Source organism: Arachis hypogaea, chromosome 11 (genome assembly GCF_003086295.3).
Source record: "Arachis hypogaea cultivar Tifrunner chromosome 11, arahy.Tifrunner.gnm2.J5K5, whole genome shotgun sequence".
Classification (NCBI taxonomy): domain Eukaryota; kingdom Viridiplantae; phylum Streptophyta; class Magnoliopsida; order Fabales; family Fabaceae; genus Arachis; species Arachis hypogaea.
This window is the reverse complement of record NC_092046.1, coordinates 17,127,343-17,146,068: the sequence shown is the minus strand read 5'-3', so window position 1 is coordinate 17,146,068 and position 18,726 is coordinate 17,127,343. Positions and strand designations below refer to the sequence as shown.

The 18,726-nt window shown below is 34.6% G+C and overlaps 3 protein-coding genes across 3 annotated transcripts; 2 read left to right on the top strand and 1 right to left on the bottom strand.

Annotated features, from left to right (window-relative positions):
- Window positions 1–366: 366 nt before the first annotated feature.
- On the top strand, window positions 367–6,672 carry LOC112720432 (serine/threonine-protein kinase SRK2I). Its single transcript, XM_025771375.3, has 9 exons — window positions 367–989; window positions 2,007–2,081; window positions 2,163–2,264; window positions 2,361–2,414; window positions 2,569–2,661; window positions 4,134–4,226; window positions 5,013–5,117; window positions 5,212–5,310; window positions 5,882–6,672. Exons 1-9 carry the CDS (start codon window positions 813–815, stop codon window positions 6,170–6,172), a joined length of 1,089 nt encoding a protein of 362 aa, XP_025627160.1. The 5' UTR covers window positions 367–812; the 3' UTR covers window positions 6,173–6,672.
- Window positions 6,673–7,040: 368 nt separating this feature from the next.
- On the bottom strand, window positions 7,041–13,927 carry LOC112720431 (probable disease resistance protein At5g66900). The gene is made up of 5 exons (XM_025771374.3): window positions 12,879–13,927; window positions 10,313–10,725; window positions 9,109–9,446; window positions 8,177–8,460; window positions 7,041–8,069 (listed from the first exon to the last, which is right to left on the bottom strand). The coding sequence occupies exons 1-5, from the start codon at window positions 13,528–13,530 to the stop codon at window positions 7,228–7,230; spliced, it is 2,529 nt and encodes an 842-aa protein (XP_025627159.1). The 5' UTR covers window positions 13,531–13,927; the 3' UTR covers window positions 7,041–7,227.
- A 2,239-nt stretch (window positions 13,928–16,166) lies between these two features.
- LOC140176046 (serine/threonine-protein phosphatase 7 long form homolog) lies at window positions 16,167–18,287 on the top strand. Its single transcript, XM_072205897.1, has 5 exons — window positions 16,167–16,229; window positions 16,824–17,245; window positions 17,362–17,547; window positions 17,652–17,739; window positions 17,817–18,287. The coding sequence occupies exons 1-5, from the start codon at window positions 16,167–16,169 to the stop codon at window positions 18,285–18,287; spliced, it is 1,230 nt and encodes a 409-aa protein (XP_072061998.1).
- The last annotated feature ends 439 nt before the right edge of the window (window positions 18,288–18,726 follow it).

The following is an 18,726-nucleotide window of genomic DNA, read 5'->3' as shown; positions in this document are numbered from 1 at the left end:
AATGACTGTAACCGAGATAAGAAAAAAGGAAGAGTGTAGGGTACCAAACTACCAATATACTATCTGTCAACTTATTGTCAACAATAATTAATTATTATATTTTAAACATATGTATAAGGAGACACATCCAGAAAATACATATATAAAGACACTTCCATTAGACATAACCATAAAAAAGACATTTTTATTAGACACATTTACAAAGATACTTCCATTAAATACAGTCATAAACATGACGGGAGTTGACAGAAGTCGGCAAAAATGCTGTTACTAACGAAGCAAAATTGAAGAGAAAAATATTTATTTTTTAATTATTATAATTAATTTATTTATTAAAATAAAAAATCCTTTCTAAAGGTTATCTCTGTGTTCTTTCGCCTAACTCAATAAACAGCGGGGAGCAAGGTGAGAGCAAAAACCGACAACATTGCTTACGAGGCAACAGAGCACAACCTGCGTCATCATCTTTCGGATACACACACTACTCTTAACAAAAAGAGAGTGCACTGAGCAAAAACGACATCGTTTTCAAGTCTCATTCTACTCTCCAACCCCATCTGCACTTTGCTTCCTTTCCAACCCAATCCACACTTATCTATTCCCTTCCCCCCTTTTCCCCAATAATCAGCATCCCATTTTCCACATCCCAAAACCACTAACCATCCTTCCACCCCCCCAACTCCAAAACGACGCCGTATTAATTATTGAGCCCCCTCCCTTTCTCTCTCTAATGTAACACCGTTTTGCCGCTTCAAGAAAAATATAGAAAGAGGAAAATAAGGTTCTGTTGCGTCGTTTTGATCTAAACGACGATGGATCGGGCGGCGGTTACCGTCGGACCCGGCATGGACATGCCGATCATGCACGACAGCGACCGTTACGATCTGGTCCGTAACATCGGGTCAGGAAACTTCGGCATCGCAAGATTGATGCAGGATAAGCAGACCAAGGAGCTCGTTGCTGTTAAGTACATCGAACGCGGCGACAAGGTTCGTTATAGTTTTTAATTAACCTCCTTATTATCATCTTTTTGCTTTTTTTTTTCTCTCCCTAGATTTTTTCACTTTTATTTCTACTTATTTTGGAAATTTTCTTTTCTTTTTCAACGTTTTCGGTAACGAAAGGGGGAAGAAAAAGGAAGACTTTATCACATGATTTTTTCGGTGCCGGATGAGTTTGTCTTTTAGTTGCTGACGTATGATGTATATGAATATGTATATTTGTATATATACTATTTATGCTGTGTTTATGGTTTCTATTTTTGTTTAAGTGCTTTGGCTAGTTGGTGTGTGCTTTTATTTTCTGTTTTTGGTTTATCCTCCGGTTTTTCTTTATTTTCTCGTTTTCAATTTTAACGAGCTTATTAAATTATTCATAGATTTTGCAAGGTGACCAAGGAAATGGGAGAAAAAATAGTGGGTGGTCTAACTAATCCATGTTTTGTTATTCACGGCTTTCGGATTTGATGGATTTATCTATATATTTAATTTTATAGTGCACAACGCGGTTTAAGATCTCAATCCTTGTATGAGATGATGCTCAATTGTGGACATGTCTGATCGGTAGGCGTGGATGTGCGCAATAAGCTAAGATTAAAAATTTGTGGCTTGTTATTTTGATGATGGAAAATGGTGTCACTCAGTTTATTTGAGTTAATAAGCAGCAGCACTGATCGATTTTTCTGCGTTTACCAGTTATATTTGGCTGCTCTGATAATGGAAGGGGTTTTAGGGTAGGGTCAGGTGGAAGTTGGTCCATGTTGGATTGGTTTATTTTGCATCAAACGCCAAACTTCAAACCTTGAACTGAGTAAAAGGGACTGGTTTAGATGATTTATGGTTCACTTCATTTATGGGTTTACATATTCTCACTTTCTCGATTATTCATGGACTTTGAGACGAACCATTGTGATTCAATAGTTGCCAGATTTTTTTAATCACCATTTTCTTTGGGATCTATTACTTAGTGCAGGACTCATCTCCCCTTTTTTTTATTGTGTGGCGCAGATTGATGAAAATGTCAAGAGAGAAATCATTAATCACAGGTCTTTGAGACACCCTAACATTGTTAGGTTTAAGGAGGTTGGTGTACTTTACACATTGACATTGTATCTGTATTGAAGTGGGTGAACGATACGTGACCTTATATGTAATTTCACTCAGGTTATTTTAACACCTACGCATCTGGCCATTGTAATGGAATATGCATCTGGAGGAGAACTGTTTGAGCGAATCTGCAATGCTGGGCGCTTCTCGGAGGATGAGGTTCTTACACTATTTATATACTGTTTCTACACTGGCCAGTTTTTCAATCATATTTGTTCCATATCTAACTTGCCAACCCATTTTCATATGCTGCAGGCTCGTTTCTTCTTTCAACAACTCATATCTGGGGTCAGCTACTGCCATGCAATGGTAACTAAATGTTCCTCTTTTTCCACTGGCTGATTTAAATTGTATTCTATCTACACCAGTTTTGGACTGTAGTTTAGGACTTTAGGTTAAGTATTAGTCTTCTCAACATCAAATCTGATCTATCAGTCTCTTGTTAAATTATTTATTCTTGAAGCAAGTTTGTCACCGGGACCTGAAGCTGGAGAACACTTTGCTGGATGGAAGCCCAGCACCACGTTTGAAGATATGCGATTTTGGCTACTCCAAGGTCAGGGTCTCTATGTTTTCCTGGTGTAATTGGTTAGGCAATCTTTTGTTTACCTTTAAACGATTCTCTGTCACAAATTTTAATGCATATTTCTGCTACCATTTAGTATACAGTCCTGAACTAGTATGCTTCTGACTTATGTTTTTTTCTCTTTTAAAAGGAAAACTATAGAGTTACTTTGCTTTTCATATTTAGATCACCATATGGAATTGGATAGCTTGTTAGCTATGTAATGTAATTAAAGTAATTTGGGATATTGGGATGAAGTAATACTGCATGAAATTTCTAGGTAAATTTTGGTAGTCTGAATTCTTTGATGAACTATTGTTTCATCATGCATTCACATGTACTATAGTTGACTTGTCTAATGTAAGACTATATCTACAACTTTGATTAGAAAAGGTCAAAAGGATACTTCATCAACTATCTAGCAGTGGAAGTGGTGATAATCTGCTTGGGAATTAGAGGGGGTCAAATTTGAATTTCAGGTGAAAACTGGAAAAATTGGTCCCTGAATCTGTTCTGGTGTGTGAATTTGCTTCTGTAGTTATCTCTGTTTTGCATATAGGTGCATCAAGAAAATTTCTAATAAAGACAATCTTTGGAGGTACATGGCTTAGACGTAACTCGCATTAAGATAGAATTATATGGAGTGTAAGTACAACATGGTAATGGGGAACTCTTACATAGAAGTGAAAGTGGGAAAGCCATTATACCATCTTGATTGTATTATTCAAGACAATGGGGAAATAGAGAATGATGTAAACGCAGGATTCAAGCTAGTTGGTCAAAGTGGAGGAGGGCTTCATATGTGACATAAAAATACCTTAACACTTTAGGGTAAGTTTTATCATATTGCCACTAGACCAACTATGTTGTATGAAATAGTGTTAGGCGGTAAAGGGTAACATGAACATAAGCTTAGTGTGGTCGAAATGAGGATATTTAGACAAATGAGTGGTTATACGTGAATGGACGAAATAAGGAACAGGGACAAAAGAGAAGTTTGGAGTGTTACCTATTGTTAAAATGACGATGGAATCTTGTTCTACGTGGTTTGAATGTATTGTATGGGGAGAAGACCAGCAGAGCATCTGATCAGGAGGGTAGCAAATGGAAGATAGACAAGTGGTTAAGGGTAAAGGGAGACCTAAGAAGACTTTGGATAAGGTAGTAAAGAGAGATCTAAGCATAAATGGGCTTATTATATATATATATGGCAAGTCGAAATAACATGGTTTGATCCATGTAGTCAACCCCACCTACCCCTTTCTTATGTTGTTAAGTCAATTATACTTGTAGCTGTGTTTTCACCTTGAGGTGCTTCAAGTTTGTTGTAATCCTGTGGGTTAATTGACTTTGTTCTTAGTTCCCTTCTGGCGTGCAAGAATGCTATCATTAGTCCCTTAATCTATAGAGGGTTTTAGAGCTTTTCTATATCTTACAGATTTGATTTATCTTGTTATTTGCAGTCTTCGGTGCTTCATTCACAACCAAAGTCAACAGTTGGTACTCCAGCTTATATAGCTCCAGAAGTATTGCTGAAGCAAGAGTACGATGGCAAGGTAGTATTTAGTTTCACAGTTTTGTTCCTTTTCTGTATAAATGTTTACTCTCACATTTGTTTTGGAATGAACTTTTTGTTTTGTAAACTTGTCACAATTAAGAGGGCTGCTATCATGCTATAAGGATCTAAAAAGCAATGTTATTTTGATGTGGACCAATTCAGGTTGCAGCAATATTTGAAAAATCTTAGTTACTATTCTATAGCTCTTACATCTTTATCTTAGATTTCTTTCTTGTGTTGGGTAGAAACCAGGGTATCCACCCCCAATAGTGGTGACTAATTAATTAAGTGGATTAATTTACATGATGCATCCTTTTCCTTATAACTTAATAGATCCTTCATTTATTATTATTATCGTCGTCGTCGTCATCATCATCATGATTATTATTATTATTATTATTATTATTATTATTATTATTATTATTATGGCAGATAAATAAATATATGATGTTCTCAATTGTTTTTAAATTATTTATTTATAAAAATAGATCTGCACCTAGTTTTCAGGTTGGTTTGACATATATTTAATATTCAATTCAATATCTGAATCTTAACAATTCTCTAGTTCAGCACTTGCAGACAACTGTTATTGATAATTAGTTAATTACCCTTTCCTTCACAATTGGTTACAAATTTGTTGCATCTGCTCTGCTGAGTTCGTCTTTAATGCAATTTTCAATACCGGTAGATAAGCCCAGGTGCGAAAATTGGATTGAATATTGTAAAAAATGCTCCACATCGCTAATGGGTTTCTGTTTCTGTGTTTCTATGCATTTAATACCAGATTGCAGATGTCTGGTCATGTGGAGTAACTTTATATGTGATGCTAGTGGGAGCATATCCTTTTGAAGATCCTAGTGAACCAAAGGATTTTAGGAAGACAATTCAGGTAGATCAGTTCTCAAGTTGTTTGCTCATTTTCTTCAGATTATTTTTTGAATTCTGATTGCTTTAACAAACTGTGTGTGGTTGCTTTCTTGCAGAGAATTCTCAGTGTCCAGTATTCCATTCCAGACTTTGTTCAGATATCTCCTGAATGTCGCCACCTTATCTCAAGGATCTTTGTTTTTGACCCTGCAGAGGTAATTTCTGTTTCAAATAATTGAGCAACTACTGCATATAAGCCACTATCCCTGAATTTTTTTATTTATTATATATATTTGGGGTATATTTCCACTTGAATGTCTTGTTAAAAGTTACCTTACTCATATGGGAGATGAAGCAAAACTTTTTGCATCCTTGATATGGATTTTATACTTTTTTTCACGAGTGCTGTATGGTGGTATACCTATAAGTCCAAAGTAAGTGTCCAAAAAATTAATTATGCACAGGAATTAAGGAAATGGTTCGAAACATCTTGGTTTTTTTAGATAATTAAATTGAATGTACTAAATTGCCTACATTACCTGAATGTTTTCATATATTTACTCTATCTTTTAACTTCTCTCCATTTCATTTGATAAGGTTACAAGTTGAGAAATTTAATTAAATGTTATCTAGCTTTTCAAATAAGCACATGCGTGGGATCAAATCAAATTTAAAAATTGACACTTGTTTTGTACCGGAGATAGTATATTGTAGCCTTGTAGGCATAGCAGCATTCCGTTATTATATTTGTTTGAATCTTAATGCCTTCTGACATGAATGTGACAGAGAATCACGATGTCTGAGATCTGGAACCATGAATGGTTTTTGAAGAATCTCCCGGCAGATCTGATGGATGAGAAGATAATGGGCAACCAATTTGAAGAGCCAGACCAACCAATGCAGAGCATTGATACAATCATGCAGATAATCTCAGAAGCTACCATACCAGCAGCGGGGGCCTATTCCTTAGACCAGTTTATGGCAGATAACATTGACATGGATGACGACATAGATGAATTAGAATCCGAATCCGAGCTTGATATAGATAGCAGTGGGGAGATAGTGTATGCCATATAAGTTAATTATCATAGTTTGCCCTTGAAGGACAGCATCTTCATGTTGTTGGGCTTTAATAGACTTTCCAGCATCATGGATTCATGGAAAGATAAAATGTGGTGCCTGCATTCCTTGTAGATTAGGGTGGATAGAGTTTTGTTGTGTTGTACCTATTATGTATGGGGACATTGTTCTAACTTTCATCTCACCATTGGATCCGGATCCAACGGTTGATGATGTGAGTTGACACTGTCTCGTACATAATATATACACACAATTTTTGTGTGGATAAATAGAGAGAACTTTATGTTGACTTGCATACTAGTGCATGCTTCTTGAAGTAGGCAATATCCACAATCAGTTGCTGAGGGGAAGTATATTTATATTGAAATTTAAGTTAGGCTCATTAGGAGAATGGTTTGCATGCCCCTGCTTGTTATATACATAGATGCTCCGTATAAACAGTCAAATTTATTAGACCTATTTGTGACGTTTGGTATCTAAGTATTTCTTCCTTAGAACATCGGTTTGGTTCAATTCTTTTTGAAGGGGTAAAAAAAAAATCACCATTACTTCTAGTCTGCATGTGGCCGCCTAGTTGTTCCATGTTTTATCACTAAAATGGGAAGTTATGAATACAACATTATTTGCACTGTTGTTGAAGGGGACGATGAAGTGAATGAAAAACCTTGAAACTTGTGAATAAAGCATAGCCCCGTCGGAATTTGTTACACAAGCAACTATTATTTAGACAGCAGCAAACTTGGTTGCAGAATATTTTTGTGGATTAGCTCGTTCCAAATGAGCACCTTCTGCACCAAATGCAGCGCCATTTATTTCATTAGTTTTATCGCTTTTTTGTCTTTTCTGTTTTCTTAGTTCATCTCTGTATCAAAAAACATATATATACATTCTTTCGAACTTTATACATTGCATTTTCCTGATAGCAGTACCCTGCGTCTGCCTAATACATATTTTCACATTGGCTTTTTACAATGACAACAACATACAGAAGTTGAGTGATAATTACAATGGAGTTTCAAATTCTTTAAATAGACTTCAAGAAATTGGACTCGTCAATGAAACCCAGGAAGCCAACGTAGGTTGATATCTGCTCTAACCTTCACTATCATCAGATTGGGAAGGCTGGTGAACTCTTTGAAATGTTCCCATAAAGCAGCCACCTCATCGTCGCAGATCACATGAATCACATGCTTCAAATTTTCGAAGGATGTGACAGAATGCGGCAATTCGTTCAATCCTGAGCAACCCCACATATAGAGCTTCTGTAGACCATGCAACTCGCCGATGTCTGCGGGTAACTGGGTTAGGCTTATACACTCTGATATGTCGAGACACCAAATCTGTTGAAGCCTTCCAACAGATTCTGGCATCTCTTTCAAATCAGAGCAGGAACTAAGTCTCAAAACTTCCAGATTCTTCAGCATAACGATTTCTGGTGGTAGTTTAGAAAGCTTATGACAGTTAGTGATACTAAGCTTCTTCATGGTCATAATGTTACAGAAATCAGAAGGCAATTCCACCATATCCATGCAATAGTCAATGTTCAACTCCACTAAATTTGGCAGTGCATCTGAAATTTTGATGTCACTACTTCCAAAAGCCTGCTTTGTAGTACACATATAAAGCGACAGATTTCGCAGCTTCCTCAATTTGCAGAGGCTAGGAACCGAAACCTTTTCCAGGCTAATCCTTTTCAAGCATGGTAATGAACCAAGTACCTCAAAGTTGTTCAATTCACAAGGATGGAAACCCTGATTTGTGACTATGAGAACTTTGAGTTTTCTCATTTTCTGAATGAAATCCGGAAATGTATACTTGTTTGAATGGATATTTAAAATCAGAACTTCAGTTTCATCAGGGTTCATGTTGTACCAGTCAGGAGTGAATGTTTCATCTGCAGAGAAGCCAACAAAATATATAGCATCAATACCAGAAGACCATGGATGTGACACAAGACAAAACCATTCTTATCATGATTGGGACAGAGAGGGAGAAACATACCAGTTGAAACAAACATTATGCGAGCAGTGACTTGTTCCTGCTTCTGTTGTTGTTGTGTCCCCCTTACAGATAAGAATGACAGCATGCGAGAAAATATACCCGGCTGATTCTGTTCTACCAACCAGTTGGGACAATTTTTCCCATTCTGAGTCAAGTCGATCGCCAGCCTTTTCCTATGCTCGATCGGTTCTTGGTTGCTTTGATGGTTTGCTAACTCTCTAAGGAGATCATGCTGCATAAGGAAGTGGTTATTGTAGTACATTTCCACGTCCGTTGCAACTTTCCTGTTCAATAAAGAAGATAACAAGTTATCCATAGAATCAAAATCTTCCAAAAGTTCGATGACAATAGTCTATTTGACAACATTAATATTATTGTTATTCTTGCTTGCACATACACACAATCTGATAGATACTTATGCTATTGAAGCATGCATGTTTGATTTTGGATAAAGTTGTTGACTGAAAAAGTTTATACAAATTATGCAATGCGGTAGCATTATTTCATAGATTTAACTTTAATTGAATTCAATGAAGGTGTTTTTGATCACATCTTTCCTATAAGTTACTCCTAATATGCAAGGACCATCTTAACAACATTATGGGTTTTTGTAAAATCAACAATAAACTAATTTTACACTACTATCCAATCAGATGTTCCCATTTATACGACTTTTGAGGTCGTGATTTGTTAAGTAATATACTAAAGCTCTCTTCTACCACGCCTAATTTTTCAACTGCCTGATACAAATATAAAAGATTGGTCCACCTTTTCACCTCTCACCTTTTAGGCAAATTAGGCACAGATTTTTTAGGCAGATAGAGTTTTCCTATAAAAGTCATTTTTAGCATAATAACTAAAATGTTTTGGCTGTCTGTAACCTTTATAAAGCACTAAATATCAACCAAGATAACATAAAAGATCCTGTGTACCTTGTAACAATGAGATTAGCCAAATTCTTGGAGTTTAAACTATGTATAATATTCATTGCTTTTACTCCATCCTCATCAAGTTCATGCAGTTCTGTCCACATGTCATTCAGCAAAGGAACGCGGATCCTTTGATCTTCAGGGAACAGACCTAGGTCCATGAAACACTCCTTCTCCTTGTCGTCTTCCACTATGTCTAGACAATTCTGAAGGTGAGAATCCAAGTCTTTGTTGGATTTAAGCCGTTCCTTCATTGTTTGCCAGAACTCATAAGGATGATGACACAGGGATCCACCAATAACTTTTAGAGCCAGAGGTGAACCATTACAACCTCTCACTATCTGTGTTTCATGAAAACCAAAGAAGAGCCAATAAATATTTTCCAAATTGTAAATATGCCAATGCAGCATGAAACAAATCAACAATTCTTGGTTACAATGTTCCGGTAACACATTGTATGCTTACACAAAAAATATTAGAAGGTCAAAAAATTATATTTCACAATATGACTTTTTATTAGAGGTAATGCTTAGATTGATCCCTGAAATTTTTAGCGCTCATCAAAATAGTCCCTGACTTTTGGAAATAACTAAATTGATCCTGAATTTATAAATTGTGAATCTCTTTTGTCCTAAATTTAATTGTTGTTAACACAATGCTGAGCGTTAAAGTGTCTGTGTGGCATTCCCAATAGTAAGGTGACATGGCTATCATTTCAATATGATCAAATTGGTACCAAAGTTGGTTAATTGGACTTATTTTGATTAATTCTTTTATATTGCAGAGAAACTAAAATGAATCCAATTAACTAATTTGAGACATGTATTTGATCATGTTGAAGTCTTATGTCACCATTGTTGAGAATGTCACGCCAACACCTTAACATTCTATATAAACACGGTGTTAATGACAATTGAATAAGGGACGAAGGAGATTCACCATTTATAAATTCAGGAATTAATTTGACTATTTTTAAAAGTCAAAAACTGTTTTGATAAGTTCTAAAAATTTCATTGAACAAATTGAGCATTATTTTACTACAATTTTGATCTAAAATGCCAATTTATTATTGGGTTGAGCACAATCCAGTGCTCACTACAGTTTCTATTATTATTATTATTATTATTATTATTATTATTATTATTATTATTATCAATGTGTAACTACAGCTTTCTATTATCTCAAGACTCAAGGTAAGAAAGTGCACCTCATGGACAAGATTTTCATCAGGCTTATAAGAGTTAGTGTCTTTGGCTTGTGTAAAGTGATGGAAGAGGGATACGGCATCATCATCACCAAGTGGTTTCAAGTGGAACTGAGTATGGAATCTGCGAAATGCAAATCTTGAAGTAACTACAATCTTGTAATCTGGAATGGTGGAGAATTTGAACTTTTCAACAATTGAATCTGTGCCAGACCATACATCATCCAGGACCAATAATATTGGTCTACCGTTATCCCCAACATGCCTCAGCAAGTTCCCCAACCGGTTAATTGCCTCTTCATCGGTTTGAAACTTGGGTACCCGGTGTCCACAGTGTTCAAATAGTGTCTGTACAATGGTCTTCAAGTTGGGTGATTTCGACACTGTCTGGAAGAAGATATTGTCTGCAAACATGCCTAGCCAAAACCAAACACACGAGGGTAATATGGATCAGATTCTAGACAATTTAGTTATTCAGGCTTCACATTAGGCAATGCAGGATTTCTTCTGAAAACTTCACAGAAAAATATTATCTCGGCACTAAAATCAGCTCTAATACATTTGTGTATAAATACATAATTAATTTTTATTATGTATTTTATATCAATCATACTTATATATTAAAAGTCAGCTACTAAATTAATTATGAATTATAAATATAAAATAAATATAAAATATATATTAAAATACAAATGTGTTACAACTATCAAAAAGCAGCCTAATGAATAAATAGTAAGATGTTGCTTGCTTTGGTTCTATGGAAGGATAAAAACACAAGTTTCCATTCCAAAAAATAAGACGTTGCTTGCTTTGTTAAAGTGTTGTGTTTGCGTGTTGGACACATTTTAGATATGATATCTATCGATATTTGTCTGACACGTGTGCTTTATGTTTTTAACTATGTCTGAATAAAAAATAATTTTTTTTTCAAATACGTTTGGACTTTGGACACACTTAAATACCATCACATATTATATCCAGTCTTATTTTTAACATTTATTTTCAAATGAGTTTAGAAATAGTATATATTATTATTATTTATTAAAATAAAAATATTTTAAATACTTTATATAATTAAAAAAAACATTAAAAGTAGTTAAAAAATTAATTTATATTTTAATATCAATAAAATATCAAAATATAAGTACAATTCATCTAAATTTGGATCCTCTAAATTTTGGATTTTTATTTTAGAGGATAAAGTGTAATCTATAACCATTGAATGTTTTTTCTCTCATGTTTTCTCTTAGTCCCACCTATAAAATAAATGGTGAGAAATTACATTTTATGCTCTAAAGTAAAATTCAAAATTTAGAGAATTCACATCCTATATTTTGAATCCATGTCAATATCTGTGCATCATACGTAACAAGATTCTGATTAGAAAAAAAATTATAATTATTTAGGTATTTCATCCTTTAATTTAATTTGTATCTAATGACTATTAATTGGTGCAAATATACTTGCACGGATATAAAACTAGTACTCATACACACACACATAATTTTTTGTTAAAAATTAGATAGATTCTAACCCTTTCATTGATTTACCATGTTTTTTTTTTTTTTTTGCCTAAACTCGGGCAACTAGGTGATTAGTTTTAGTTAATCCAATTGAACATGTAGAATTTTTTTTTGGTGACTAATTGAACATGTAGATTGAGTCTGAGTTTTTGGAACCATGAGAAATAAATAACAAACATATTTGGAAGATAATAGAATCATTTTTGGCTAATCCGATTGGACATGTCCATTCAGCTAGATTTTTCAAAACCATGTGAAATAACAACGATGTTTAGGAGATAATAGAAAAATTAGGCTAAAACAATCTAAAATTCTTTATTTTGTATTTTTTAATTACTATTAGAACAATTAAATAATTTTAGATGTAGTAATTATGAATATTACATTTATAAAAATTATAAATATTAAATTAAATAAGGTAATTTTAGATCATTATTATTTCTCTATTATTAAAGAAACAATAACTCAAAATTATTTTATTTATCTTAATATTTATAGTTTATATATATTAACATTTATAATTACACATTTATTATATGGAATATTACTCAATTATTCTAACAAATAACAAATAAAAAATACAAAATAAAATAATTTCAGAGTGCTTTGGACTTGGTTTTTATTAGGGAGCTACTCAAATGAAGATGCAAAAAACATCTTTTTATGAAAATGCTTTGTATAAGAGTGTGATTTATTGATTTGGCCACACTTCAAATAAAAACAACACTTTTATAACATATCAAAATCTAATCCTACACTCTATCATCTAAGGGTCAAAAAGAAAAATCATCACATGAAGACAATTATAATATCTTCATGGGAGTACCCACCTTTTATTATCTCTCATACATGATTATTATTATTCTAAAAATGGTAAAAGAAAAGACTCCCACCGTTTTTCAAGTGAAAAAAGAAATTATGAAATCCAAAAAAAAAAAAAAGATTCAAAAGAAATTAAGAAGCAAGTGAAGCACATGGGTGATCCCTAATTCTGAACCAACGAGGAATATAGAATGAATATGGAAGAGAATATTCATTATGCATACCTTTGACTTGATCATCCCAACAGAGCGTCTTAGCGAGTGTGCTTTTTCCAGATCCTCCCAACCCGGTAACCAAAAGAACACGGTCACCATCCTTCTTCAGCACCTCAACCTTCAACTTCTTCAAAGGCTCCTCCAACCCCACTGTGAACTCAGGCTTCTCAGGAACTCCACTCACACCCCGCAAAACTTTCTCTTCTCCTAACCGCCCTCCCATCCCACCATAATCATCACGAATAATATCAAGAATATTCCTCACGTTATACAGCACCTCCATCACATCCCTCCCGATCTGCGTTTGCACGTTCACAGACAGAATCCTTCCGAGCTTCTTATTTCTTTCTTCAATCCTGTCATGGTACAGAGGGAAAGAGGGAAACCGCCACCACCTAAACTTGGAGCACTTCTCCACTATCTCTTTCCCTTTGTTTATCTCCTTCTCCAAACTTGCTACTGTATCAGTAGCGCCATCCAACTCTCTCGCGTATTGTTTCATTTCTTCTACCAGAGGAGTCAACGCATCTAAGGTCTCCTTCTTCGTCTTCAACACCGATTTGAAATTCTTACCTTTCTCCACCATTTCTATGGCCAGTCTTAGCACTTCCTGCATTCCAGCACCAACTGCGCCACCACTAAACAGACTTCCATCCACCATAGCTAATTGAAAAATGAAGCAACAAGATGCAAAAATTTCTATTCTTCTACTATATTTTGGAATTACTGCATTAGGTTAAGAGATTTTTTTGGTGGAACTCGACTAGAACTATTTAGGAAATTTTATGATGTGGTTAGAGAAACAAGAGAAACCATATATAACTCTGTAAAAGATAGGCCTAAGGTCCCACAGATAATTTAAAATTGAAAAATATTTAGAGAGGAATTTGTGAGAAACGGGAAGTGCATTGCCAAAGAAGTTTCCGCTGATATTAACAATTGTACGGACGAAGCAAATGACGCGTCCCATAAAAACGTAAAAGCTATCGAATGAGGACTCAATTTCGCAGTGTCATGACCGAGAAGTACCGGAGTAATTTCTTACACCGTGTGGGACTGGATTTTTTTTTACATGAGGAAAGAAACATGTATATTATTATTTAGGTACGGGTCAACGCTCAGGGCGGTGCTCATATATAATTTGATAAATTTGATTAAATTTTTAATTAAGATTTTTTTATAATTAATTTTATATAAAGATAATTGCATATGAATTTTATATTTCTCTTCATGGTAATCAATCTTCAATTTCACTATATAACAATGGATGATTGTAGCTGTCTAGCTGAAGTGATATAAATCAAAGCGAATTGGTTCTGTTCTGTCAAACAACTCAGATGCAAGAGCTTTGATCTTTGTCTAATTAGTTAATTCTGATTTATTAGTGTGTTAGTTTAGTTTATTAGTTAGTTTTGATCTCTAATTTGTGTTATCGCAATTTGTTTCTTATGAGTTTAACAATTTATTTTTGTTAGAAATTTCTGTTTGAGTTCTATAAATTCCTGTGTTCAGTGTTTGTTATTTTTGTGTTTGCTAGAAGTTATTTATTATCTATTTATGGTTGGTTATTTTCGTGTTTGGGCGTTAATTATTTCAGTTTGCTAGTCAATGTTAAAAAAATTTCTGTGTTTAAACTTTAAAGGTAAAACCGTAAAAGTACAAATTTTTAAAGAAAAATATAAAAAAAAAATTATGATAAACATAGAAAAATTTTAAAGAAAAAATTCAAATAGAGCTGGGAATGGGTATGGTAGGGTAGGGGTTTGGACCTTACCCTAACCTTACCTGAGAGTTAAAAATTTTATTAAAACTCTATCTTATTGTATTTTTGGGTTGAGAATCTTTCAACCTTAACCTTATCCGTACCTTAAAGTTTTAAACCCTACTTTATCCTATTTTACCCGCAAAAATATCAATTTTTCAAAGCAAATATAAAATTTAATCATTCTAAATTTTATACATATTAATAAAATAAAAAATAAAAAACTAAATTCAAATTAAAATTAAAAATAATAAAATCTTAAAGAAATCCAACATAAAATTACAAATATATATTATTATAAATATATAAATACTCTAAATTACTAAATTAACTAATTAGTTTAGTAGTTGCTTACTTATTGCAAGTTATTACATGAGAGAGGTTGTGAGTTCAACTCTCATCTCCTCATTATGATAAGGTAAGGTAGGATATACCTTAAATCCATACCCTACCATACCCGTAGACATACCCAAACCGATCTCTATCTTATCCGCAGCAGGTCAGGTAGCCTACCTTATCCGAACAAATTAGTCCGAATTAAGTACGCACAGATAGAGTATGAATTGCCAACCCTACATACAAACATTTTGGGAGAAATTTAGAAATGAAATACACAAACATTTTAAGAGAAACACCCAACCTTTTTTGGTAACATCAAAGAATTAGTAAAAAAATATTTTAAAAATTATTTTTCTTTTGACAAAAAATCACAAGAAAACAATAATAAAATATAACCAAGACATATGTGAATTTATCATTAAACACAATTTATAATAAGTTATGTGGAATAAATTATATGTAATAACAACATGAACTTTCATTTTTCTTCAAAGAAACTGTTGAAATGTTTACAAATACCTATTATATATGAATTAAATAGATATTTCTAACATCTGTTTTTAAAAAATAACATATAGTTTTCCAAATTACAATTCATTTTTTTCCTATTTTGATGAAAGCATCTCTGGGCAGATATGAAGTATAAAGTCTCTACTTTCTTGTCTTCGATGTCCCTAATAAAAAGTTTACTCGGGTTTCAAATTGTCAGAAATTAATTTATTTATGGAAGTGAAAAACGTGATGTGCAGCAATAAACGCATGTTACGTTTTGACCGAGATGATTTAAAAAAAACTGCATGCTCTGCAAAATGCAGTTTGCGTTTGGCATGGGAGGAGAACCCAATTTCAAAACGTGTCTCTGTGCTCTTTGCATGCCAACACCTCGAACCTCCAAAACGTAAGATGCGTTTGGCAGGTGCACAGCAAAACGCAACCTGTGTTTGGCAGTCTCCTCATCTGCATGTGTGATACATGTGAAGGAGAGTGGTGGTGGAGCCTACCTATAAAAATCAAAACGCAGGCCGCTTTCCTTTTGTGTTACATGCTTCCCTTTCATGTTACATGCTTCCCTTTCATATTACATGCTGTAAGTGAGTTTTGAGAGTAAAAGGGTGGGGTTAAGGGTGAAAGGGAGTGAGTTTGTGAAGAGGAAGAATTAGTGAAGGTTTGGGATTTTATTTAGTAAAAAAAGAAAAATGGTTCGTAATTTTACTTTACCAGAAGAACACATTATTGAATATTTGAATCATCCTCAATTGGTGAGTAATTTTTTATTTAAGTTTATGATAAATAAATATTTTTATTTTTATATTCTGTAGTGATATATTTAACTTATTATTATTATTATTATTATTATTATTATTATTATTATTATTATTATGTCTATGATATGAATAGTAGTTGTGTTTTATCATACCGGCATTATTATTATTATCATGTCTATTATATTAAAAATAGTTGTGTTTTATCATACGGTAGTCATGAAATAGTTATTATTATTATTATTATTATTATTATTATTATTATTATTATGTTGTTACTGTTATTATAATAATTATTTTTTAAGATAATAATAGTAGTAACAATACTATTTAATTACCGTATTATTATTATTATTATTATTATTATTATTATTATTATTATTATTATTATTATTATTATTATTATTATTATTATTATTATGATGATGATGATGATGATGAATGTTACCCATAATAGAATATTGTATAATAATTATTATTATTTTCTAATAGTAAATAAATATTTATTATTTTTTTAATAATTTATTATCATTTTTTAATAATTTATGATTATTATTTAGAATTTAATAATTATTATTTTATTTATCGCAGGCTATCAGGAATTTGTTGCCCAAAAAACTCGATCTGCCAGATACTTTTAACGAGGTAGCGGCAGAGGCACTAGCATTAACTGGGTTTCAACATGTTTCGCGAGTAGGCGAAATGAGAGGTCATGCTGCACTACTGAGTGCCTTGGTGGAACGCTGGAGGCCGGAGACTCACACGTTTCATCTTCCGGTCGGTGAAGTGACAGTGACGTTGGAAGATGTGAGCTATATTCTTGGTCTCCCGATTAATGGGGAGGCTGTTACCGGTAGATCAGATAGCAGTCACCAGTTTTTGGTGGAGAACTGCATTGCCTGTTTTGGTCGGGAGCCCGGTCCAGAAAATCACGTGTTAGGGAAGGTTAATCTCGCATGGGTCCGAAGGTGCAGAGACACTGATCCTTGTGACACTCAGGAGTTTGTTGAGCGGTACGTCCGGGCGCACATTTTCTGCGTGCTCGGAACAGTAGTGTTTCCGGATAAGTCGACCACTTCATTGAATTCGAAGTTTCTACCGCTACTTCGAGATTTCCACCGGATTTCAGAATACAGTTGGAGGCAGTCAGTCTGGCGCACTTATACAGATCGTTGTGTCGTGCTTCACGATACAACTGTAAAGAGATGGACGGCCCACTGATACTGCTTTTTGTTTGGGCGTGGGAGCGTATGCCGCTCCTGGCACCTATACCCCGCGATCAGCTCGGCGACGTCGGTATTCCACTTGCGCGAAGGTATTGTTTTTTATTGTTATTGTTGTTGTTGTTATTATTATTGTTATTATTATTATTATTAATTTGTTATTCTTATTAATATTGTTATTGTTTTTTTATGTTAGGTGGAGCCATTGGCGCCGACATACACGATATATCCGGAGGCCTACTGCGCATTTTAGGCGAGGACTCGACGACATGGGAGTTGACGATGTAAGTTGTAACCATTAATGTCCAATGTTTTTATTCAGTTAATTTTTCTAATAGGCCTCTTGGTAACTAATGTGCAGTTTATATGGCGGCCGTATATGGGAGTGTGGGTTCCGGATGTCCTCGCTGCTCAGTTGGTTATGTGCTCCACGCAGTCGCCGCTAGTGTCCTTCGAGTGCATAGAATGGCACCCGACAGACCGAGTTAGGCGACAGTTCGAGATGCAACAGCTTCCACCAGGCCCGGCGTTCGACCTTGGTCGTGATCATTGCAAGCGGTTGACAGGAGCACAGAACCATGACTGGAGAGAGATTTACAGTCAATGGGTTAACAGGTGGAGATCTGACCGCTATAACACATTGCAATTAGGCGAGGAGATTATTGACTTTCATCCTCTCCCAGTGTACTATGAGTGGTACACACAGCAGTATAGGATTCACCTGCGACTGTCAGATAGAGTTGCAGGTGAAGAGGCTGGCGCCGATGAACCACAGCAGCAACAGGAAGACGCAGCTGGTCCTCAGCAGCAAGTCCCGCCTCATGAGCAATAGTTGAACTTGCCTTAAACTTCTGCAATAACAGACTTCACCTTTATCGAGGGGTCTGCTTCGACCAATGGCCTAATGGCATCTGCAATTGTGTCTGAGTCCAACTTGGCATGATCTTGTGAAATCGTGCCCATGGTGCACGTGTGCTTGTCATTGTATCTCCTGATCTCCCAACAAGCTTTTTTTCGAATCAAGCTAGCTCGGATAAGCTAGTCACACCCTGCACCATACCCCTTGCATTTCGCATAGAATGTCTGCGGCTCAGACTCATACACAGTGTAATCAACTCCTCTAGAGATGGTGTAGCTTTTGATTGCAGATATCACCGACTCTCTCGAACCAAATTCCATTCCGACACTAAACTCGCCATCTTCCGCCGCAACATTGCCTTCACCTACGACATGCGCACCGCCATCAGTCAGACAAGGCAAATAAAATAAGC

Bases quoted from the DNA above. Each gene is read 5' to 3' on its own strand.
- LOC112720432 (XM_025771375.3), top strand. From the start codon at position 813: ATGGATCGGGCGGCGGTTACCGTCGGACCCGGCATGGACATGCCGATC. The intron at 2,082-2,162 runs GTTGGTGTACTT...AATTTCACTCAG, and splicing joins ACATTGTTAGGTTTAAGGAG to GTTATTTTAACACCTACGCA. The intron at 5,311-5,881 runs GTAATTTCTGTT...TGAATGTGACAG, and splicing joins TTGTTTTTGACCCTGCAGAG to AGAATCACGATGTCTGAGAT.
- LOC112720431 (XM_025771374.3), bottom strand. From the start codon at position 13,530: ATGGTGGATGGAAGTCTGTTTAGTGGTGGCGCAGTTGGTGCTGGAATG. The intron at 9,447-10,312 runs GTGCACTTTCTT...CATGAAACACAG, and splicing joins ATGAAAATCTTGTCCATGAG to ATAGTGAGAGGTTGTAATGG. The intron at 8,461-9,108 runs GTACACAGGATC...TTTATTGAACAG, and splicing joins GCTAATCTCATTGTTACAAG to GAAAGTTGCAACGGACGTGG.
- LOC140176046 (XM_072205897.1), top strand. From the start codon at position 16,167: ATGGTTCGTAATTTTACTTTACCAGAAGAACACATTATTGAATATTTG. The intron at 17,246-17,361 runs GTACGTCCGGGC...ACCGGATTTCAG, and splicing joins ACTCAGGAGTTTGTTGAGCG to AATACAGTTGGAGGCAGTCA. The intron at 17,740-17,816 runs GTAAGTTGTAAC...ACTAATGTGCAG, and splicing joins ACGACATGGGAGTTGACGAT to TTTATATGGCGGCCGTATAT.